General features: G+C 42.5%; 1 protein-coding gene across 1 annotated transcript; it reads right to left on the bottom strand.

The window, feature by feature from the left end:
• Positions 1-4,257: 4,257 nt before the first annotated feature.
• Positions 4,258-14,091, bottom strand: cmpk2 (cytidine monophosphate (UMP-CMP) kinase 2, mitochondrial). Its single transcript, XM_055635277.1, has 5 exons — positions 13,419-14,091; positions 12,575-12,689; positions 9,664-9,865; positions 7,394-7,627; positions 4,258-5,540 (listed from the first exon to the last, which is right to left on the bottom strand). Exons 1-5 carry the CDS (start codon positions 14,010-14,012, stop codon positions 5,411-5,413), a joined length of 1,275 nt encoding a protein of 424 aa, XP_055491252.1. The 5' UTR covers positions 14,013-14,091; the 3' UTR covers positions 4,258-5,410.
• Positions 14,092-25,567: the final 11,476 nt, after the last annotated feature.

Raw genomic sequence — 25,567 nt, 5'->3', positions numbered from 1 at the left:
TCTCCAGAGATGCTGCAGCTTTTTGTGTCTATCTTCGGTTTAAACCAGCATCTGCAGTTCTTTCCTGTACACACGTATTGTGTCCAGTAGGGGGCACACTATTGGTGATCGAAATACAATGTGAGTGTCCAAGGATGATTAATGCACCTGGCTCCATTTATGTACTTAACTTCATCCCGCGTTGAAACCGATCCCAGTGTGTATTAATCACCAGTAAATACACGCTTCATTCCCCTCTTTTCAGATCTTGTATGACAGTTTCTAAAATCGGTGCACACAATGCTTTGGGGCCCGTTTGAATGGGTGAAAAATACAGCAATTCCGAATCTCGCTGCACTTAGCCCAGTAGGGTTCTTTTCTTTACTCGTTTCAATGCGCTTAAAAGCAAATGACATTACAACACAAAGATTTTTGTCACAAACAACCAAAAAAGCTTGTAACGATTAGCATTTTATTAACATTTCGCCTTTTCATTTTGGATCGAATAATAAAAGTGATAGACGTTTACATGGAATTCGAAATATATTTTTAATATGGGTAGCATTTTGGAGATTTGAGAAATGGAACACTTAATGTAGAGGCACCGTTACTGTAAACCGACGCTTAAATTGCCTGTATTTTAAAATCAAAATATTTCTTTGCTGTAAAATAGTTACACATGGTCATAGCTGGTTACCCTATATTCTACTAATTGGTATTCATATATATATATTTTTAAATGAGTAAATGATAAATTGCAGGAAAACCGTGTTTTTAAAAGAGTTCACTTCAGTTGTGATTAGTTAACGTGTAAACCATTTGAAATAGAAACCAATTATATTTTCCCAAAACAAAAATCGAGGAAAAATGTCCTGAGCATAAATTCCTAATTCACAATCAAGAAACTGCATCAAGAAACATTGGATTATAATTTGATTTTAGACTCCCAATATGATCCATTAGGAACAGCAACAGTTCTGCGTGCGGCACGCACTTGGGCAAATGAAATGCATCGGTCTTTAGCGATTCAGAACTGTGTTCTGCATTGCAACAGTTTCATACATATTGAGCTCAAAGCTGAAGCTAGCGTCTGCAGTTTTAGAGCACGGCACAATTATAGGTAATCAAAAGAAAAATAATTAATCTTATCTAACACCTGGGTGAGAAGTGTCTCGACCCGAAACATCAACAATTCATTCTCTCCAGAGATGCTACCTGGCCCGAACCGCTGAGTTACTTCAGCTTTATGTGTCTATCTTCAGTGTAAACCAAAGATCATAGAGCGGAGCAAGATAGTCCACTCCAAAGATCATAGAGCGGACGCCATGACCAAAGATCATAGATTGGAGCGGAGACGGAAGCCGGTTACGGAAATGGCGCTGAGGATTACCCATGACCCACTACGGCTTTTTCGATGAGTGGACTATCTTGCTCCGCTCTATGATCTTTGGTTTGAGCTTAGGAGAAAGGAGGTCCTACTGCAGTTCTACAGGGCCATGGTGATATCTAACCTGGAGTATTGTGTGCAATTTTGGTCTCCTAATTTGAGGAAGGGCATTATTGCTATTGAGGGAGTGCAGCGTAGGTTCACCAGTTTAATTCCCGGGATGGCCGGATGAAAGGACGACTAACATATGATGAAAGAATGGGTCGACTGGGCTTGTATTCGCTGGAATTTAGAAGGAGGAGGGGGAGCTTATAGAAACATAGAAAATTCTTAGATTGGACAGGCTAGATGCAGGAAATATGTTCCCGATGATGGGGAAGTCCAGAACCAGGAATCACAGTTTAAGAATAAGGGGTAGGCCATTTAGGACTGAGATGAGGTAAAAACATTTTCACCCAGAGAGTTGTGAATCTGTATAATTCTCTGCCACAGAAGGCAGTGGAGGCCAATTCACTGGATGTTTTCAAAATAGAGCTAGATTAGCTCTTATGGCTAAGGGAATCAAGGGATATGGGGAAAGAGCCTGAATGAGGTATTGATTTTGAATGATCAGCCATGATCATGCTGAATAGCGGTGTGGCTCGAAGGGCCGAACGACCTACTCTTGCACCTGTTTTCTATGTTTCTATGTGTTGCGGATAGGGCACATTTAATGCAAAACATGTTTTTTATCCACATGGTGCTTTATCACTGACAGCACTCGGTGAGTTTGGGAATACTATCTATTCTTTTTGGTGCATCAAAATTCATGAAGCGTACATTTGCCTATTTGTACAGTGCAATCATGTTGCATTTCAATTTTGGTTGTCGGGTTTTTTAAATTATTTCACTTGTTTCAGATGCAATGTTTTGACTTTATTTTGGCACCATAAACTTTTCTTCTTTCAAAATATTGTACTGATCATATTTTCTATATTTTAATTTTCTATATCTTAAGTATTACTTTGTAGATGAAGCAACTGAGGGCAACACTCCTCCTTTGTCACCAATGTAAGTGCGATTTAATCAAATTTCAGAAGTGTACAGTAAACCTCTGACAATATGTTATCTGACAATCCAGAAAGCCGATTTATCGATGGGTGGTTTGCTGACTGCTGTTTCTCGTTCTCCCTTTATAACATATTAGGGCCTCAATTTCCACGCTCCCAAAAATGTATTTGGGACACTGGTATCCATGTGCCTTTGAAGTTCATTTGGTTTATCTGGAGTTGCCTAATTATTGATATTGATTTCACTAAAATTCTTATTGTGGTGATTAAATTTCCTGTATCTTCATTCTCCCTGGTTCACTCATTCCTTCGCACCCAAGCCACCCTCTCCCCAGGTACTTTCCCCTGCAACCTCAGAAGGTGTAACACCTGTCCCTTGACTCTGTCTGAAGACGGGTCTCGCCCCGAAACGACACCTAGTATTTTCCTCCAGAGATGCTGCCAGACCCACTGAGTTACTCCAGTAACAAAAGATTTTCACTGTACCACGGTGTACATGACAATAATGAACTCATCTAATCTCCTCCAAGTACGTGTTTTGTTGCTGGCCATCTGCCTTGGAGTGCACTCCAAGGCCTCTTGAGTTCTGCACGGCTCAGTGTCAGTGATTATGCTGGATTTCACCCACTCCCATCACAAACTGCACATGTTCGTTCACCACTCAGTTTGGGTGGGAAACACACGAATGGTGAAGCACACTTGTTTCACATCCATTACATAACTATTTGAGGGGGCCCAAATTGGCATTAATGCTATGCACAAGTATTTTTTTGTGCACCAAAAAGGATTTTTTGTGTACTTATCTGCATTAGATGGTGAAAATCTAGCTATTTATGTTCTGCAGTATACAGCCCCGATCAGGAAATAGACCTGGGCTAACATTGCCATGATATCAGATTAGACAAAACTACAAAAAAGAAAATCCAAAACAAATCAGCGCAGCTGCTAAATGACTTGTTTCTTTTCCAATTTATTTTGCAGGCATTAAATAACCCTAAAAAGTTGTTGAATGAATGGAAATCATTTAAAAATAAATATTGTTGCAGCAAAATGAAGGAAGAACACAGATAGAAACATAGAAAATAGGTGCAGGAGTAGGCCATTCGGCCCTTCGAGCCTGCACCGCCATGCAATATGATCATGGCTGGTCATCCAACTCAGTATCCTGTATCTGCCTTCTCTCCATACCCCCTGATCCCTTTAGCCAAAAGGGCCACATCTAACTCCCTCTTAAATATAGCCAACAAACTGGCCTCAATTACCTTCTGTGGCAGAGAATTCCAGAGGTTCACCACTCTCTGTTGTTCATTTAAGGTAGTTTGAACCATATATTGAGGTTTTCTGAATTAAGAATTTTCTCATTTCTCTCCCAAGGCTCTGCTCATTAAAGTGGCTTCAGCTGCTGTGCTGCAACATTGAACCACGTGAGCACATGTGAAAAACAAACGACACCCTTTCTGGTCAACATTATGGGGCCACCTATGGCCGTGCTTGCTGTTTACTTAGAGACACAACTACACTTCTGATTGTAAAACAGTAGAAACACAAGAGTGAGTCGAACTCAAAGAGTCATTTAAATTTGCTGAAGTGAAACAAAGGAGGTGTACGAAATTTGGGTGCATGCTATCCAAACAGTTAAGTTTTCCTTTCTTTTGAGATACACAACTTTCAGGAAGTGGATATCCAACTTGCCGCCTGGCTTGATCTCAATGTCTCTGTAACGTCCTCAGGAGAAGACAGAGTTGGGAGTAAATACTGAACTAAAAGAAAATCACTGGCAACATAAGTTGAACAATTTCAGAGCATTTCACACAATGATACTGATTCAGAAGTAGAAACTAGTTGGGTGTATTTTTTTATTCCATACAAAATATGGCCCGATTACAGGATGATTGTACATAACAAAAATGATCAATACAGTGAGATGATCAATATTCAATTTGGGGTTTATTGTAGGACAGAGTAGATTGTGTGCAGATAAGAATAAATGCATCGTTCATCTAGAATGAACATATTGGAACCTCTGAAATCTAAAATACAAACATTAAATGCAATTTTAATTGTAAAGTGGCTCATTCCTGTCACAAAAGTAATTCATTCCTATATCACTTGACCATAACCTGAAAAATGTGGAATACAATGTTTTGAAGGCCCTTTCAGTTTTTGTAGGATTCAGTTTATAATTCCTCTCCAAATTTTAACTCACACGGAAGTAATCTGTTTAATTGCGGATCAGTTGTAGCTCTACTCACATCACCAACTATTTCAGTATAACTTGGACCCTGTCCAGTGAAGATGTAGTTAGGAGTCTGCAATTATTGAGTTCATACAATTTCCTCAGGACTATCTGCCTTTCACATGAGTGACATATTTGATTGACTTCTCCCCACATCCTTTCAAATTATTGATCACTGTTGATCAACATTCTGCATTTATTTGGATTAGAAAGGAAACCAAGTCTTGGTGGTGATTTCCTTCTTCACAGGGTGGTAATCTGCCTGAATGCAGCATTTTCCCGTTATGCTTGGCCGATAATGCTGCTACAAGTAAGAATTTAATTGTGCTGTTGTCGGTACATATGACAATTAAGTACTCTTGACTCCTACTAATGAATCTGATTTGAAATCAATGGAATGGAAACCAGGGCATGTTCCAGCGAGGTAGGTGACCCACTGTGCCTGGCTAGTGGAGAAGCTGGGAACTGACCCATGATCTCAGATGTGGAGACTTTGGTATGTTTAGGCAAATACATGGGACTAGCAAACACTGAGGCAAGTACAATTCTGCAGAAATATTTTCAGTCACTTTGCAGTATACGTCACAAGCAAATTTGTTGATCACTTTATTTATTAGGCCTTGTCATCGCATGCCTTACCTACATATCCAAAACAACCAAAGAGATGTCGGTAATACATTCATGCAAGGTTTTTGCATTGATTACATGAAATATATTTTTGACTCAATTAACGCAGCCCAAATGTATCAATGCATGAAGTCACGTTTTTTTAATGCCACAATATTTTTCAATTATAAGAAGTGCAGTTTTGAGAACCTCTTCCTTGGATGCACTAGCATCAACAACGACACAAGCTGGCTTCTCCATTCTTCTGTATGTTGCTTCCACCCTATAATAAAAAATAAGATTAAATGCATATTTTAAAGAAAGGATGAAACAGTTCTTACCACATACCATGACATTTGTTTCAGCCAGTTAACTTACAGTTTGGAAACAGTTCCAGTCCTGGAACATGCCAGGTTTTGTTGTTTATGATGCAACCTTTAATTTCAGTTTCATTTTCCTGCCCATATCCAAATGAGGTTGCAAGTCACTTAACAGTGTGTTACTCAGTCATCAGAGGCATCAGGCGTGGAGGTAATCCTGGCTAATAGTCAGTGAAGGAAGGAACTGCAAATGCTGGTTTATACCAAGCATAGACACAAAATGTTAGAGTAACTCAGCGGCTCAGGCAGCATCTTTGGAGAAAGGGATAGGTGACGTTTAGGGGGTTCTGACCTGAAATGTCACCTATCCATTTTAGCCAGAGTTGCTGCCTGACTTGCTGAGATACTCCAGCACTTTGTGTCTATCTTTGGCAAACTTTGGCAGGCAATCTGCAGCATTACTAAAGTTGTCTACTTTAAAGAGTGACTCCTGCTGTTACCTTATTTACTGAATTTCTAATGGTCTAATGCATCCACCTGCAGTATTTGGATCAGCATTGTTCAAATAGTAAAGCTAGTGGTAAAGTAGCAATCCCTTTCCCTTGACTCTCAGTCTGAAGAAGGTGCCTCAACCCAAAACGTCACCTATTCCTTTTCTGCAGAGATGCTCTCAGATTCAGATTCAGATTCAATTTTAATTGTCATTGTCAGTGTACAGTACAGAGACAACGAAATGCATTTAGCATCTCACTGGAAGAGCGACATAGCAAATGATTTGAATAAATAATAATAAGTGTCCGGGGAAGGATGGTGATTGACAGTCACCGAGGTACGTTGTTGAGTAGAGTGACAGCCGCCGGGAAGAAGCTGTTCCTCGACCTGCTGGTTCGGCAACGGAGAGACCTGTAGCGCCTCCCGGATGGTAGGAGGGTAAACAGTCCATGGTTGGGGTGAGAGCAGTCCTTGGCGATGCTGAGCGCCCTCCGCAGACAACGCTTGCTTTGGACAGACTCAATGGAGGGGAGCGAGGAACCGGTGATGCGTTGGGCAATTTTCACCACCCTCTGCAATGCCTTCCGGTCGGAGACAGAGCAGTTGCCATACCATACTGTGATGCAGTTGGTAAGGATGCTCTCGATGGTGCAGCAGTAGAAGTTCACCAGGATCTGAGGAGACAGATGGACCTTCTTCAGTCTCCTCAGGAAGAAGAGACGCTGGTGAGCCTTCTGACCCGCTGAGTTACTCAAGCTTTTTGTGTCTTTTTTTAGTTTAAACCAGCACCTGGAGTTTAAGCCAACATAAATAAATAAACTCATTGCTTTTCAAACCATAACTTTATGATGAACCTCCCATTACTGTTGCCTGAATCTGTCCCTGACATTTCATTGCTCGCCATACTCCAAAATCATAAAGTACACACTGCAACAATTTTCTTGGCTGAACTGAATACTGTGTAATGGATTTGGAAAGACAAAGAATCAAGGAAGCAGATGGTATACATGTATGGAAAATCAAGTCATGGAAGCAATTAAAAAAAAATACATATCTTTAAATAGTGGAAGTATTTTATTGTCCTCAATTAAATTAAACATCAGTACCCCAGTACTAAGAACTTGCATCTGTAAAGAAATGAAAACTAGTAAATGATTGAAGTTGCATGACAGAGATGTGGGAAACAGTGCCTGAATCCATGAATCAAGTACTTGGTCAAAGCAGTGAGTTGGAAGAAGGCAAAGGGTTAAAGAAGCAAAGTAGGCAGATAATTCTGAAAAATTATGTCAAAATGCCTGCAATTAATTCTGCCAATTGGTCTTACTTTTGTCGAAACAGGCTGTTGATTTCCAGTTCAGCTTCTTCCTTTGTTTTCATCTCCGCTCTCTGTTCCAAGCGCCGGATCCTCTCGTCCGCACTGACTGTGAGCAAGAGCACCAAATCCGGTTGAAGTAGATCTTGGGGCCACTGGTATAGTTCATGGTGGGGTGGAGGGAGGTTGTCCACCTTTCCACTGACTTCAGTCGCAATTGCATATGCTGCGGTACTGTGCCAGAACCTGGAGAATAGCACAGCAGAGATAGTCAAAGCCCAATGGATACATTGATTATCTGTGAAAAGTATTGTGCACTTAGTAATGTGTGAGAAATGCTAACAATAACTTGTGCCGTTGATATTCTAAATGAGAGCCTTAAACAAAAAGTTGGTTGTTTCTGAACACTGAATAGATCAATTAGCAGTCAATAAGTCTCATTTCCCTTGCTGACTATATGTTGGATATTGAAAAGAATATTGAATGGAATAAGTGCTGGCTAATTGTAAAGAAAGCCATGACTTGCTTCATCAAAAGATACATGTACGAAGGAACTGCAGATGCTGGATTAAACCAAAGATAGACACAAAATACTGAATTAACTCAGCGGGACAAGCAGCATCTCTGGAGAGATGAAGAGTCTCAGCTCGAAACATCACCCATTCCTTCTCTCCAAAAATGCTGCCTGGCCCGCTGAGTTACGCCAGGATTTTGAGTCTATCATCAAAAGATACATTGGAAAGTATTGTGTTTCCCAAAATACAGCAATTAAACATAATAAATTAAAAAAATGAATGAATAATCCTCAGAAATGTTATTAATTACATTTCATTTGTTTTTAATAGCTAGATTGTAATGACTTAATCATCAACTAAATAGATTTTGAGAAATTACATTATTTAGTGCAAAGAAAGTTGGTGAATAAACAACTCAACTGCAAAATGTGCTCCATGCATCTCATTAAAAATAGATTCACTCTCTCGAGCTTATTCTGTAAATGGCTGATCTAAATCCTAACCCCATCTGTTTGTTTTCATTGTAACACTCATAAATTCTTCACACAATATATCGAAACACATAGTGTGGAGTCATCACTGCCTGAGCTGCTGAGTTACTTCAGTGTTTTGCTCAAGATTCGAGCACCTACAGTTCCTTGTACCTCAACAATATATCAATCTCAGTGGTGGAATCTACAATGGTGCTAACAATCTTGTTTGGGTTTGCAGATTCAGTTTGTGTGCAAAGTTGTTACTTCCAAGCATCCACTTCTGAATGTCCTGCTCCATGTTTAATGTTATTCCCCTTTTTTGTACGCTGACATCAGAGGAAATACTGTCTCTCTGTCTCCATAACTGAACCCTTTTAAGTCCTGTTATATTCTGCTGAATACAAAGCACCATTGCTAGGTTATTGCATCCTTCCATATGTGTGGTCCCTGGCGCTGAATGCACTCCTGCAATAGCAACTAACAGCAACTTTACATTCGGGAACAAAACTTCAATACCTTGTGCCGTGTCTTTCCAGGATAAAATATTTGGAGGCACAGTGGCACAACAGTAGATTTGCTGCTTTACAGCGCCAGAGACCCGGGTTTGATCCTGACTATGGGTGCTGTGTCTACGGAGTTTGTACGTTCTCCCCATGACCTGCTTGGGTTTTCTCCAGGATCTCTGGTTTCCTCCCACACTCCAAAGACGTATAGGTTTTTAGGTTAATTGGCTTGGCATTATTATAAAATTGTCCCCAGTATGTTTAGGATAGTGTAAGTGTGCAGAGATCTCTAGTCAGCACAGACTGGGTTGGCCAAAGGGCCTGTTTCTATGCTGTATCTCTAAACTAAACTAAACTTTTTAATGATTAATTTGTACCTGTCCACAATATTTTTGTCATTTATATAAGGATCCTTAAAATGCTCTTTTCCACAACTTTACATTATGTATAAAGAATTTAGATCTATTTTCTCAGCGGGAGTGGTTGCATTTCCCATGTTGAACTTCTACCAGTGCATTTCACAACTTTCTAACAATTGCTAGTCTAACAGGTCCATCATTTCCTTCTGCTAACCTTCTAATGTGTGCAGACGTATTAGCAACTTTCCAATGTATTCCTTAATCAACCAGTTTTAAAACATTATGGTAGAAATCTGCTCATGAAATGTAGTTTACTAATAGCTATGTTGCAACACACATCTATCATTTCTATCTGCCTCATGGGGAAATCATCCACGTCGCTTGTAAATTCAGTATCAACCATACATGGTAATTTCTAAAGATTATACTCACCGATCCACAATAACTGGGGATGTTTCTGATGCACTTGCTATGGCGGAGGCAGTTATGTAATTGCCCAAAGTATAAAAGGCTCGCCGGATTAGAGGTAATTTTACATCAAAAGCTTTTCTCAAATGCCCAATGCAATCGTGTGGTGATTTCAAAAGTGTTGCTTGGATCGATGCTCTTAAAGACTCAGTCAAAGTACTTTTTCCTAAAGATAATCCCAGTAAAGACAATAGGATAAAAGCTGATCTCATAATTAACCATAAAGTAATTAAGCTTTGTTGTCATTTAATTTGTACTTAATTGTTTGCCATTTACTTCAAGTCTGTAAATTTAATTTTAAATTTACTGTAAATTTAATTTTAAATTTTGTTGTACATGGTTCATGTTACAATGACAATAAAGAAACTATTCTATTCCATTCTACTGTAGGCTGCAATGAGCCAGGGACTTAAAGCAGAATTAAACAATATTTTTTAATGAATTTTAAATGGACTATCTAGTGAGCCACATCAAAAAGAAAGCCCAGAGTTTGTCATTCAATGATGAGTTAGTTGACTTGGGACAATGAGTACTTCCAAATGAGGGCAAAAACAAAATCATCTGGGATTCCCACTCTAATTGCTGTAGGATGATGAGGGAAGTAGGAAGGTGTGATGGTTTTTGTTATTGTACAGCAAACTGGTATGTAGTCTTGTCTCATTTATATAAGGAGAGATTGATTGTCATCCTAATAGGAGAGGGGAGAGGGAAGTGCAGGGGAGAGATACGTTTTTTTTGCCTTCCATCACAGCGAGGTGGAGATGCGCTGTGATGGATGTCTGTGTAAATTGTGTTGTGTCTTGGGTCTTTTTTTTCTTGTATGTATGACTGCAGAAACAACATTTCACTTGAGCCTCTATGAGGTTCAAGTGACAAATAAATTGTATTGTATTGTATTGTATAATAAGAACAGCCCTTTTCATTAGGAGTGAAAAAATAAATTTCCCATCTCCAGATCCCTTCTCCTACCCGCGACTGTATATTGAAGTCAAATACTATCAATAAAGGGAGGAAAGTAATATTTACAAGGCATTCAGATTCCAGCAAAAGAATCTTACAATTTAATTAATTTATCATACTTGCGTCACATGCTGAAAATCTATTTTATTGACCTAACTACTCGTTATTACTAATAAAACTTAATATCAATCTATTGATTTTTGCCTTTTAAATTATTGAATGCTTTGTTTTCACTGTGTGGAGAGAAAGTTATTTGAAGGGATCCTGCAGGGCAGAATCTACATACATTGGGAAAGGCAAGGAGTGATGAGGATTTGGCACAATGGCTTTATGTGTGGGAAATCATCTCACAAAGTTGATTGGGTTTTATTGAAGAGGTGACAAAGAAGATTGGTGGAGATAGTGTGGTAGACTTTGGCTACATGGACTTTAGCGAGGCATTTGACAAGTTGTGCAATTCTGGAAGGTTACACCACATGGGATCCAGGGCAGGCTAATGAGTTGGATACAAAATAGGCTTGAAAGTAGATGACAGAGAGTGGTGCTCTGAAGTGAAGCATCACCTAGTCATATTCTCCAGTTACTTCAGCACTGTGCCTTTTTATGTAAACCAGCATCTGAAGTTCTTGTTTATAATGGAGGTAGACAGTTGCTTTTAAGATTGGAAACCTGTATCAAGTTTGGTCCATGTTTCTCATTTATATTAATAACTTGGATGTGAATAAAGGTGGCTTGGTTAGTATGTTTGTGAATCACATCACAATTGGTGGCATAATGGGCAGTGAAAGAGATTATTAAAGATTACAATGGGATCTTGATCAACTGAGCTAAAGGGCCCAGGAATGGCAGATGGAGTTTAATTCAAATAAATGCAAGGTGTTCCATGTTCGTAAGATAAACTGGGGAAGGATTTGTATAGTGAATGGTAGGGCCCTATTGTAGAACAGGAGGACCAGTAGAACGGGTGTACATGTATGGTTCCATTAAAGATAGACGGATTGGGGAAGAAGGCCTTTGTCAGTTAGTGTATAGAGTACAGGTGGTGGGATGTCATTACACTGCTGTATAAGACAATGGTACAATCCCATTTGGAGTACTGTGTACGGTTCTGTTAAACTGCTGTAGCAATGATAGACTTATATAAAATCATTAGTGGCACAAATAATGTGAATAGCCAGTCTTTTTCTAAGGTAGAGTCTAAAACTATCGAGCATAGTTTTAAGACAATGGGAAAAGAAAGACCTGGGGGCAACCTTTTCACACAGAGGCAGTGGTATGAGGAAGTGTACAGTTATGCCATATAAAAGATAATTAGACATGTACATGAATAGGAAAGGTTTGGAGGGATATGGGCCAAGCACAGGCAAATGGGACTAGCTTCGTTGGGTGACTTGGTCAACATGGGCGAATGAGGTCAATGAGCAAGTTTTCATGCTGTGTAACTTTGCAACTCCACATTATTTGAAATAGCTACTCAATTTTAAGGGCCTGTCCCACTTTCCCGAGTTACTCACAAATTCTCCTGAGTTTTCCCCTTGATTCAAACTCAGAGATGCCAGCCGTAGGTACTCGAGGCTATTTTTTTTACTCGTGAACATTTTTAAATATGTGGCTTACCTGATGCCCCGAGTACCTACGGCTGGCATTACAAGCCGCTACGAAATATCTACGGCCTCCTATGGACATTTTCCGAGTTTGAATCAAGAGGAAAACTCGGGAGAATTCGTGAGTGACTTGGGAAAGTGGGACAGGGGCTTTAGACTGTCCTATTGTTAACATTAAAAAAATACTTTATACATTTTATACAGAAAAACATTTATATGCGATGTTCAGTTCTTGGTACAGCACATCTTGAGACAGGTGTTACTTAATATATAGTCCAGGTTTTTTAATGAAACATCCTGATAGTCCTCACCTGTGGCATCGAGCCCTTCTATCACAATTACTGGGAATCGACCCTTCTTGTAAGTCCCATTATATTGCGCCACTATTTGCAAAACCTCCTTGGCTTCAGGAAATAATTCGGCACACTTTGATGAGAGAAATAGAAACACAGTATTTAATGGAACAGTCCTCGGAGTAACCACCCAAGGAACCGCAAAAGCTGGTTTACACAAAAGGACACACATCTACAGTAACTCGGCAGATCAGGCAGCATTTCTAGAGAACATGGATAGGTGATGTTTCGGCTCGGGATCGTTCTGTCTAATGAAGGGTACCGACCCGAAACATCACCTATCCATTTTCTCCAGAAATGCTGCCAGATCTGCTGAGTAACTCCAGCGCTTTGAATCGTCAGAGCAATCTGTAATCACTGATAGCTTTTGCCATTCCGGTGTTTCATTATCATTGCTTAACACTGTCATTTATGTATTTTATAATAATGTTTTAAGAGGAAGATGCAGCAATAAAAGCAGAAACTGTTTTATCGTATCCTGTAGAGAGGGCATTAGCTTTGTTTGATCCACTGACGTGTCACGTTTAGGGTCGAGACCCTTCTACAGACTGCATACAGTATGGTGTCACCTCTGCAAATATCCCACACTCCTGCTTATTATCCTGGATTATTTAACAAATTATTTAATAAAACCGGGAAAGGCCAGGAAGGAACTGTGGTAAGAGAAACAGCGGACGTTTCCGATCACCGGACTCTCTCCCCACAGATGCTGCCCGGTCAGTTGAGAGTTTGCAGCGTTTTCTGGCCTCAGTTCAAAATTCCAGCATCTGCAGATTTCTAATTCTCCCGCAGCCGGACTTACCTCCTGAAAGACGGCGCAAGCCTCTTCATACTTGGAGAATACAACAGAGTTTTTGATGTTTAAGACGGAGGGGTGCAGCTGCGGTTTCTCGGCCAGTGCCAGGCAGTTGTTGAGGATCTCCCCGCGGCTGCCCTCGCTGTGTCGCCCCAGGCTCTGCCACATTCTGCCCTCGGCGCCCCTCCAGTAGGTGCACAGGCAGGTCTGGCCGCTCTCACGGGCCAGATCCCGCAGCACACGCTCCGTGGTGAGACAACCTCCCTCGTCTTGGACCAGGAACCCTTTGATGGAAGAACCCTCTTCGTTGGGGAAGAACGCGGTCATTTCCAGGACTCGGCATCTGTCTGGCAACCGGGCGAGTTCGCTCTGCAGCCTCACGTACGCCTCTGCACCGCGGACCCTGCTGTCGGAGGCGACGGACAGCGAGTAGGTGGCGGTGCGGCTGAGCAGCCGGTGCAACCTGCACCTCTCGTCCCACTGCCCCTCGGCGCTGGGGCTCAGCGCGAAGTACAGCGGCTCCGAGCTGCTGCCGCACTCGATGGCAAACACCCGCTTCGCCCACTGCTTGTAGAGCACCGAGCCCAGCGAACTGGCCATGTCCCGGCTGGTCGAGACAGTGGTTGCAGGTTCGGGCCGGACAGCCGGTCGGCCGGGGGTGGGTGTGTGTGTGGGTGGGGAGTGGCGGCGGCGCTGCGGAATCGAAACCCAGCCGCTTGCAAACAAACGTGACGTCCAGATAGTGAAAGCCACAATACCCGGAGTCGAGAAACGAAAGTCGGCCGCCTCCTTTCCCCAGATTCATCTTATCTCCAGCTTGCGTGTGGCAAAACAAATACAGTATTTACAATAAGGGGGAAACGGTAACACAAGGAACTGCAGATGCTAGTTTACAAAACAAAACACAAATTGCTGGAGTAACTCAACGGGTTTAGCCGAGTAACTCATTCTGAAGTAGATTTAACCATATAACCATATAACAATTACAGCACGGAAACAGGCCATCTCGGCCCTACAAGTCCATGCCGAACAAATTTTTTCCCCTTAGTCCCACCTGCCTGCATTCGTACCATAACCCTCCATTCCCTTCTCATCCATATGCCTATCCAATTTATTTTTAAATGATACTAATTTCTGCTTACTCTTATCTGCCTGATTTATTTCATGCCCCCCACCCCCACCCCCGTTATTGTCCTTCTCATTTCCTTCTGAAGTATGTTTCTCAATCCCTATACTCCTGCAATGATACATTTGGTCCCAGCAGACCCCGACCCGAAACGTCACCTCACCATGTTCACCAGAGATGCTGCCTGACCGCCTGGTTTACTGTGGCACTTTTAAGGGAAAAGAATAACTAGTGAGAGAATGTGACTCCTCAGAAACGAAATTGTCACAGATGTGCGGAGCCCCAGGAGATGGGCAATGTCCTCAATGGTCATCAATGGTCCTTGCCCACCACCTGTGGCTCCACACATGGATGACCATTTTGATTTGTGAGGGGCCATATTCTCTCACTAGTTACTCTTATATACTTTTTAATTTCATGCCCTCCCCCCCCCCCCCCCCCCCCCCCCCCCCGCCCCCCCCCACCGTTCGTTTTTGCCCATCTCATTTCCTTCTGAAGTATGTTTCTCAATCCCTTATACTCCTGCAATTAGACATTTGTTCCCAGCAGACCCTTGCCTTTTTCTTGACTGCAGCCCAATTTTCTCTCCTCTTTTAGGGTTCCTTACTCCTATCTGCCTCGCTCTTCCCTCTGTCTGAAGAAGGGTCTTGACCTGACTCGTCATCCCTTCCTTCTCTGCAGAGATGCTGCCTGGTCTGCTGAGTTACTGCAGCATTTTCTGTCTATCTTTTGCCCTTCTCTCTACCAGGGACATGCATACCTTGAACTTTCACCATCACACTTTTAAAAGCATTCCATATTTCGGACACCTGTTTGCCCTGCAAAGAACATACTCCAATCAACTATACAATTTTCTATTATCAAAGTTGGCCTTACCCCAATTTAAGTCGTCGACCAATCCATAACTGTTTTAAAGCTAATGGAACTGCCGTCGCTGTTATCAAAGTGCCCTTCAGTTTTCCCTAAGAATAGTTCAAGCTTTGCCCACTCCCTTGTTGGTTCCTCTACCTATGACCATGAAACTCTCCTGAATACACAACAGATTCCACCCCATCTAAGTCCTTGGCACAATGGCAGTCCCAGTCTATGTTAGGAAAGTTAAAATCCCCTATCATGACAACCTTTAATATTCTCGCAGCTGTCTACAATATTCCAGCGTATTTGTTCCTCTAATTCCTGTTGACTATTTGGGGGACTGTAATACAATCCTAACAAACTTAAGTTTAAGAAAGAACTGCAGATGCTGGTAAAATTGAAGGTAGACACAAAATGCTGGAGTAACTCAGCGGGTGAGGCAGCATCTATGGAGAGAAGGAATTGGCAAACCGAAACATCACCAATTCCTTCTCTCCATAGATGCTGCCTCACCCATTGAGTTACTCCAGCATTTTGTGTCTACCTAACAAAGTGATCATCCTCTTTTTATTTCTCATTATCCATTTAGCCAAACTGGATGATCTTAAAGACAATTTCGGAAAGCTTCAACCAGTCCCCCTCCGCTCAGCAGGTGCAGAGGATTCTTCCCATCAATGAAAAATAAAAGTGTTATTAGTGTTTAAAAAATGTTGAGAATCTTTCTCCTGTCAATCACGCCATGAAGGCCACACCTTTTCCGGTGGGGGGGGGGGGGGGGGGGTTATAAAACTTAGAAGTGTGGGTGTGGCTCAGTCTCTGCATGATGGGGGAGGGAGAGGTCACGACTGTCTGAGCTGTGAATCAACTGAACACACTGAATGTCTACTGAACTGAGAGTTTGGTGTTTTGTGTGGTTTTATGGTGGTTTCATCCTGCATGGGGTCAAGGAAAGAGTGTTCACGTCGCGGCCCTGTTTCCACCATCTTTCCACCACCACGCACAAGAAGCACAAGAAGCGACAAGACAGACACCATTGTACGCAGATGCCGAGAGGTGTGTTCAGCTCTGGCTGAACAACTTTTAATCCTGTGTGTGGACTCGATAAGAAGAAGAAGATCCTGCATGAAATGGTATGAAGCTGCATTTGAATGTGGTGGCCTTGCACCCTGCTTGAAATGGAATGAAACTGCACTTGAATTTGGTGGCCTTGCACCCTGCTTGAAGTGGTATGAAACTGCACTGAATTTGGTGGCCTTGCATCCTGTTGAAAGTGGTATGAAACTGCACTTGAATTTGGTGGTCTTGCACCCTGCTTGAAGTGGTATGAAACTGCACTTGAATTTGGTGGCCTTGCACTCTGCTTGAAGTGGTTGGAAACTGCACTTGAATTCGGTGGCCTTGCAACCTTTTCGAAATGGTAAGAAACTGCTTGAATTTGGTGGCCTTGCACCCTGCTTGAAATGGTAGGAAAATGGATTTGAATTTGGTGGCCTTGCACCCTGCTTGAAATGGAATTTCAAGGAATAGCCAGCCATGAGTCAATTGCCAGCCCACCAGCCATGAGTGAGCTGCCAGCACATCAGGCTTGAGGGACTGAGCTGCCACCCCAAAAACCCATACCAGTGCTCCAGAAAGCCTCCCCACGGGCCACCAATATTGGAATTGGTGGAGAGGTGGAATATTGCGTTGAGGGACCATGTGAACCTGGGACCCAACGGGTCCCACTTAGTCTAGTACATTATAAAGGAATACTTTAAAACTGATTCGGGAAGAAACATCACAATTTTTTCTGTGGAATTCCCTGCCACAGAGTCAGTGGAGGCCAATTCACTGGAAGTATTCAGGAGAAAGTTAGATATAGCTCTCCGGGCTAACAGAATCAATGGATATTGGAAGAAAGCAGGAACGAGGTACTGATTTTGGGTGATCAGCCATGATCATATTGAATGTTCGGTGCTGGCTGGAATGGCCGAATGGCCTACTCCTGCACCTGTTTTCTATTTTTCTATGTATCTTCACCACATGTCAACACCAAGAGAAATGCATGCAGGGAATCCACATGGCCCTTCTTGACTTCATACAAACCTTTGATCAGATCATTTGAGAGGAACTGTGCAACACCAATCTCAAATGTGTCTACCCACAGAAATGTATTTCCATCTTATTGCTGCTACATGATGGCATGTAAGCTCTGATCTTAACCAACAGCCTTTAATAACCTCATCTCAGTGCAATTAGGTGAGGCTGTATCATTGCCCAAAAAATTGATTTTTTTGTTTTGTTTACAGATACAGCGTGGAAACAGGCTCTTCTGCCCACTGAGTCCACACTGACATTCAACCACCCACACAGTTTGATATTATCCCACATCTGATTCCTACACAATTGGGGGCAAGCCAATTAACCAACAAACCTACACGTTTTTGGAGTGTGGGAGGAATCAGGAGCACCCGAAGAAGACCCACATTGTCAAGGAGAAAATGTACAGATAATACCTGTAGTCAGGACTGAACCCGCTAGCTCTGACGCTGTGAGACAGCAGCTCTACTGTTGCGTCTACCCTCTACTCTGTGTCACCCTGTCAGTCAGTCTCGTGGCATGGCTGCCCTTCATCTCCAACAAAACATTCCACTGGATTCAAAGTAACATTAGCAAATTTGCAGATGACACAAAGCTGGGTGGCAGTGTGAACTATGAGGAGGATGTTATGAGAATGCAGGGTGACTTGGACAGGTTGGCTGAGTGGGCAGATGCATGACAGATGCAGTTTAATGTGGATAAATATGAGGTTATTTAAATGGTGTCAAGTTGGGAAAAGGCGAAGTACAATGGGATCTGGGGGGTCCTTGTTCATGAGTCAATGAAAGTAAGCATGCAGATAGAGCAGGCAGTGAAGAAAGTGAATGGCATGTTGGCCTTCATAACAAGAGTAGTTGAGTATAGCAGCAAAGAGGTCTTTCTGCAGTTGTACAGGGCCCTGGTGAGACCACATCTGGAGTATCATTTGCAGTTTTGGTCCCCTAATTTGAGGAAGGACATTCTTGCTAATGAGGGAGTGCAGCGTAGGTTTTCAAGGTTAATTCCCGGGATGGCGGGACTGTCATATGCTGAGAGAATGGAGTGGCTGGGGTTGTATACTCTGGAATTTAGAAGGATAAGAGGGAATCTTATAGAAACATATAAGATTATTAAGGACATGCTAGAAGCAGGAAAGATGTTCCTGATGTTGGGGGAGTCCATTTAGAACGGAGATGTGGAAACACTTTTTCACACAGAGTTGTGAGTCGGTGGAATTCTCTGCCTCAGAGGGCGGTGGAGGCCGGTTCTCTGGATACTTTCAAGAGAGAGCTGGATAGGGCTCTTAAAGATAGTGGAGTCAGGGGATATAGGGAAATCAGGAACGGGGTACTGATTGGGGATGATCAGCCATGATCACATTGAATGGTGGTGCTGGCTTGAAGGGCCGAATGGCCTACTCCTGCACCTATTGTCTATTGACAATACTGGAGGGGGCTTAGTTTTAAGGTGAGAGGGGAAATATTTAATAGGAATTTGAGGGGCAACTTTTTGAAACAGAGGGTGGTTAAACAGAAGGAGCTTCCAGAGGAGGAAGATGAGGCAAGTAAAATAACATTTGAAAGACATTTGGACGGGAAAGGTTTGGAGGGATATGGGCTACGCGCTGGCAAATGGGGCTAACTGGGATTGGGCATCTTGGTTGCCATCAACCAGTTGGACATGGAGAGCCTGTTTCTGTGCTGTATGGCTCCGTGACTATTACTTCATATAATAAAGCCAGTACAGCAGTAAATGAAACCGAAACTTGGATCACCTCCACGCTCCTTCCTCTCAATGCCAAAGGTGACTTCTTTCAACTTCATTCATTGAGGTGTGATGCTCACAGATGCCTGGGTTCAATGGGCAAGCTTTGGATCCTGGTCGAACCTCACAGAAGTGAAGGAGAGAATGGGCCATACACTTAACATTCTGCAGTACAAAGATTCTCTGCAAAGCTGTGCCTTATACAGCACCATTCTCTGAATTCATTTCACTTGCACTTTATGCGCAATGTGACGAATAAAACCGTATTGTTTTGTATTGTAATAAAAGTCCTGGAGATTGAGGACCACATCCCACATCTTGGGACTCGTGGAATTCATTATCGATTTCAGTACAGCAGCAAAGTCCTTGCATGTGTGCAATAGAAGGTAAAACTATCAACGTTCATGGACTAGCACACAATAGTGACCCTCCTAAACGCTTCAGATACAGAAATGCAGCAGGTACCTGTGCTTTGGAGAGCAATGGCCAACACTATCGAGATAAAATCCTCCAAATTCCCCGACAGGATAAATCAATGTCACCACCCTCGAAGCGTAGCACTGAGGCCCCACTCATCTCCAGTTAGCTCAAAGGCCACCTCCTTTGCATGCCTGACACCAGACTCCCAGAGCAGCCATTGGAGTTTGAGCATCAAATTCAAATTCAAAATTCAAATTCCAATTCACATTTATTGTCACATGCACCAATTAAGGTACAGTGATGTTTGAGTTACCATGCAGCTATACAATTAAAAGAACACAACACAATTAAAAGTACGATAGAACTTAACATAAACATCCACCACAGTGATCACTGTGATGCAAGGCAATAAAGTTCAGGCAGTCTTCCTCCTTTTCTTCACCCGTGTTTGGGGCCTTGACCCTTCGTAGTTGCCGCTACGGACGTCGCGATGTACAAGCCCTCTCGTCGGGATGATCAAAGTTCCGCAGCTTGTAGTGCCCGAATCGGCCACTTTCTTATCGGAGACCGCGGCTTCTCAATGTTATAGGCCGCAGGCAGGCCAGTGGTCGGAGCTCTTCTCTGGTGATCCCCGGCAAGGGATCCCTTGCTCTGGGATGGTAAAGTCCACTCCACGCCTGCTGCTAGAAGCTCCTCAGAACACAGCTTCACAATGTTAAACTCAGCAGGCCAGCAGTCGCAGCCTTTCGTCTGGCTCTGCGATATTAAAGTCCGGGCCTGCTGCTGAAGCTCTGGGCCATCTCCCGGAAAGGCCGCAACGATCCAAGTTATTAGGCAGCGAGGGAGGGCGAAAATGCGACTAGGAGAAAAGTCGCATCTCCGCCGAGGTAAGTGACTGGAAACGGTTTCCCCCTATTCCCCCTCGCCCCACCACCCTCCACATTAAAACATACCGACAAACATTAACACATAGGCAAGGCAAGGCAACTTTATTTATATAGCACATTTCATACACGAGGCAGACTCAAAGTGCTTCACATAAAAACATGTCATACAATAAAATGAAATAATAAAATGAAATAAAATAGAACTAAAAGAATAGAAAAGCAAAATTAAAAATGCATTACAAAAAGTGCAAAAGTTAAAAGTGCAATATAGTTAAGATTTAGCTGAAAGCTAAAGTAAACATAAAAGTTTTCAGTCTTGTTTTAAAAGTGGTCAAAGTTGAGGCAAGTCTTAAATCTTCAGGAAGTTTAGTCCAGCTATTTGTTGCATAGTAACTAAATCCTGCTTTCCCATGTTTTGTATTTACTCTGGGAATCACTAACAGATTGGTTTCAGAAGATCTTCGCGGTCTAGAAGGCTTATATAGTGGAAGCATGTCAGTGATATACTTTGGTCCTAAACCATGTAGTGATTTATAGGTGAGCAGCAGGATTTTAAAATCAATTCTCTGACATACAGGGAGCCAATGTAAGGATTTAAGAATTGGTGTAATGTGTTCAAATTTTTTGGCTTTTGTTAGAACTCTAGCAACAGCGTTCTGAACAAGTTGTAGCTGCCTGACAGTTTTTTTAGGAAGACCTGCAAGGAGACCGTTACAATAATCTAGCCTGCTATTAATAAAGGCATGTACCGGTTTTTCTAAGTCTTGAGCTGACATGAGTCCTCTTAATCTTGCTACGTTTTTGAGGTGATAGTAGGCCGATTTTGTTACTGATTTGATGTGACTGTCAAAATTTAAATCTGAATCCATAATGACCCCAAGATTTCTGGCTTTGTTTGACGTTTTCAGGGTCAGAGAGTGTAGGTGTTGGGTTACTTTAAGCCTTTCTTTTTTAGCACCAAAAACAATTATCTCCGTTTTGTCCTTATTTAGTTGGAGAACATTTTGGCACATCCAGTCTATGACTTGCTCAATGCACTGGCACAGCAGATCTATGGGGCGATAGTCATTTGGTGATAGCGCTACATAGATTTGAGTGTCATCGGCATAGAAGTTGTGGTCATACTTTTAGACATACTAAAAAATAACAAAAAAAAGTCGAAATGACAGACACACTGCAGGCGAGGCTGACGTGCGCGGTGCCACTCAATGATGTGGATGACGTCCAATGCAGGTGGACAAGGAAATGATTCAAGCAATTAGTCTTTGCATGTTTGGAACAATCCCCCCTCATTTCCCATCCCTGCTACAGTATGTCCTCCAGCCTTTGACTTTTCTACCTTGAGAAAAAAAGTTCTGACATACTCCCCTATCTGTATCATAATGTGGCAAAGCATTTTTTTTAAAGAAATGTTTTTCCTTCAGTAAATGTGCTGCACAAATATAAGTTGTTGAGTCAGTGAAGTGTCTAACATGGGTCCAATATTTGTTGTCCTAAATGTAGCAAACAGCATTCAAAAATGAACTTGTGTTGATAGATTCCCATTCACTCTCTTATATGCTTTCCAACTTCCTCCGATTGTTCAAGTATCTCCCTGGAAGGAGTGTGGATGTCCCAGATAAAAACTCAAGATTATTCTCGGCATGAAATTTCCTGCTGGTCTCACCAGAAGTGATAATGAGCTGTCACGCCTATCATGCATTATCATTAAATTGAAAACATTTAAAATTTGATGTATTTAATTCTCAGGGGCATTATTTTACTTGATCTACCCTGTGTGTTTGCTTGTGCAGAGTAAGATCTTGTTACATGCACAGCTCCAACCTCCCAGTTGCCTTTCAGCCACTGCAATTTCCATACGATCCAGATTGTTCAAGTGTTAACTTCCATTATTTTCTCTGCGAGGATGTTGCAGAGACCTCAAAATTACTGACAGGGTTAAGGATGCGACATCAGGGTCGCACTGTTGTAGTTTTTTCTGAATAATGAGTTGAGCTGATTATAACTCCAAATAAAGCTGCTAAAGTTGTTTCTCCCACTGTAACATTTGCTAGTCTCTGAATGTGGAATAGGAAACTTTCATCACAAGCAGCAAGGCTCAAGATCATTTAACAAACTAAATTACATTAGATAAATGGAATGGTTTTTGGTCATTGTTTTTTTTTTTTCGGAACACGGTTTAGTTTTTGTTCAGTTTAGTTTAGTTTATTGTCACGTGTATTAGTTTAGTTTATCAGTTTCAGTTTAGTTTATTGTCACGTGTACCGAGGTACAGTGAAAAGCTTTTTGTTGTGTGCTAATCCGTCATCAGAAAGACAATACATGATTACAATAGATACATGATAAGGGAATAACGTTTAGTGCAGGATAAAGCTACCAAAGTCCAATGGTCATCAAAAACGTAGAAAGTAGTTCAGCACTGCTCTCTGGTTGTGGTAGGATGATTCAGTTGATAACAGCTGTGAAGAAACTGTCCCCGAATCTGGTGGTATGCGTTTCTGCACCTTTGCCTTTAGCCTGATCAGAGAGGGGAGAAGAGGGAGTGACCGAGGTGATACTCATCCTTGATTATACTGGTGGCCTTATTGAGGCATTGTAAAGTGAAAATGGAGTAGATGGAAGGAAGGTTGGTTTGTGTGATGGTCTGGGCTGCGTTCACAATTCGCTCCAATTTCTTGCGGTCTTGGAAAGAGCTGTTCCCAAACCATGCTGTGAAGCATCCTGATAAAACGCTTTCAATGGCGCATCTGAGAGTTGTTGGGGACATGCCGAACTTCCTAAGCTTTCGAAGGAATTAGCGGCATTGGTGTGCTTTCTTGTAAGCAAGATGTCTCATGCTTGAGGGCCTGTCCCACTTTCACAACTTAATTCACGATCTTATTTACTCGAGGACATTTTTCATCAGGCTGGAAAAACGCCCCAACCTACTTGATGCCACGAGTACCTACGACGACGACCTCCTACGACCTTGTGACGACCATGCTGCGAGTACGAGTCAAGGGCAAACTCGGCAGAGTTCGTAAATTACGTCGTGAAAATGGGACAGGCCCTTTAGGATTTTAGCAAATTTCTAACTGCTGATTAATCTTCCTTGCTAGGTACAACACCACAAATATTCAACCTATAAATCGTATTGCCGATATTCACTTCCAAGTTGTTCAGGGACATTATAAGCATGAAAAGTTCCAGGACCAATCTGTGTAATACTATTGGTCACAGACTACCAATGAGAAAAGCAACCCTCCACCACCACCCTCTGCCTCCTATAAACGAGTTCGGTATTCCGAAAAATGCAAGGAATCATGGTATTTTGTCAAAGGTCATTCGCCATAAAGAAAAAGCGAACGAAGTGCTGGCTGAAGAAACTGTGTGAAAATTATTATCTTTATTCATAATTTATGTGTAAAAATATATTTAATCTGAGGAACGGGGGTGCCAGGTCGTGGGAGAGCGGGTATAATAGCAAGAGAGGGGGCAAATGCGAGTGGTAGACATGGAAGAGCGCGCAGCCGGCGTCGAGCCCAGATCCCCAGCCCCACGGGCACTGCCGAGCCGCCGCTGGACTGCCTTGTTCCTTCCCCCACTGGGTGTCCCGTCGCTGCCCAGGGGGCGGCCAGAGACATCCGGGGTGACCCCGGAGCGGCGGCCCACAGGCTCGCGGCCAGCGTGGGGGGGGATGCACCTGCTCCAGCCCGGCCCCGCTTCTACTTCCGAGGAACGTGCTCCTCGGCAGGCCGGGGTCCTCCGGCGGCATGGCTTGGCAGCAACACCGGTGGGGGGGGGGATGGGGACGGCCCAATAGCGGCGCAGGCGACTCGCGCCAGACCCCCGATCCCACGGAGCAGCACGAAGCATAAAGCACTCACCGAAGCATAAAGCAATAAAAACGACAAAATCATCGCAGATTTATACAAAAGGACAATAAATAGTTGAATTCATAGTTTGAAAGCAGTATTTTCTTACCTAGAAGAATCAAAGATGGAAAATATGGATGAAATGAAGGTCTGATAACACACAGCAGATCCACACCAGACAATGTTTATGGCGAGTGACATATGACCTGGGGCATGCACAGTCAGAATACCAAACTTGCTTGTTAACAAGTCAGTTTTGGATCCAATGGGCTATTTTTCCTTGGATCCAATCTTTGGGACAAGCCCACATCCCTTATATTGAATGAAACCCTGACTAAAGTCTATGTAAACATCATAGACCCCAATGCTTTTATCAATATAATTTGTTAGCTCTCCAAAACATTAGTGGTGGGTAATTAGGACAAGATGCTGAGGCATAAGATCTACCTGCATTTTAATAACAAGGACCAATTAGGGTAGTCGGCATGAATTTTTACATGGAATTATTGCCTCCCAAATCAGTTTTTCTGAAGAGGTAGCCAAGAGGATTGATGAAGGTTAGATGTTGTCAATATGGAGAACAAGGACAAGGGGTCACAGTTTAAGGATAAGGGGGAAATCTTTTAGGACCGAGATGAGAAAAACATTTTTCACACAGAGAGTGGTGAATCTCTGGAATTCTCTGCCACATAAGGCAGTTGAGACCAGTTCATTGGCTATATTTAAGAGGGAGTTAGATGTGGCCCTTGTGGTTAAAGGGATCAGGGGGTATGGAGAGAAGGCAGGTACAGGATACGGAGTTGGATGATCAGCCATGATCATATTGAATGGCGGTGCAGGCTCGAAGGGCTGAATGGCCTACTCCTGCACCTATTTTCTAGGTTTTTATGGCACTTCAGCAAGGCATTTAATAAGAAACTGCATTAAAAACTAATTGGTTAGATTCAATGCGATCCAGGAAGCTAAAAAATGGAATACATAATTGGCAGGGTGGAAGGGTGTATTTCGAACTGGAGCCTGTGACTGGTGCCTCAGTGGTTGCCGCCCATTGTTGTTCATCATTTATATAAATAAATTTGATGAGAATGTGCATGGCATTGTTAGTGAGTTCGCAGATGACACCATATCGGATGGTATCTTAGACAGCGAAAAAGATAATCAACATTTACAGTGGGATCTTGTAATGAATTA

The sequence above is a fragment of the Leucoraja erinacea genome, chromosome 5, assembly GCF_028641065.1.
Source record: "Leucoraja erinacea ecotype New England chromosome 5, Leri_hhj_1, whole genome shotgun sequence".
NCBI classification, from domain to species: Eukaryota; Metazoa; Chordata; class Chondrichthyes; order Rajiformes; family Rajidae; genus Leucoraja; species Leucoraja erinaceus.
Note: the sequence above shows the minus strand (reverse complement) of the source record. Positions and strands in the feature narration are given on the sequence as shown.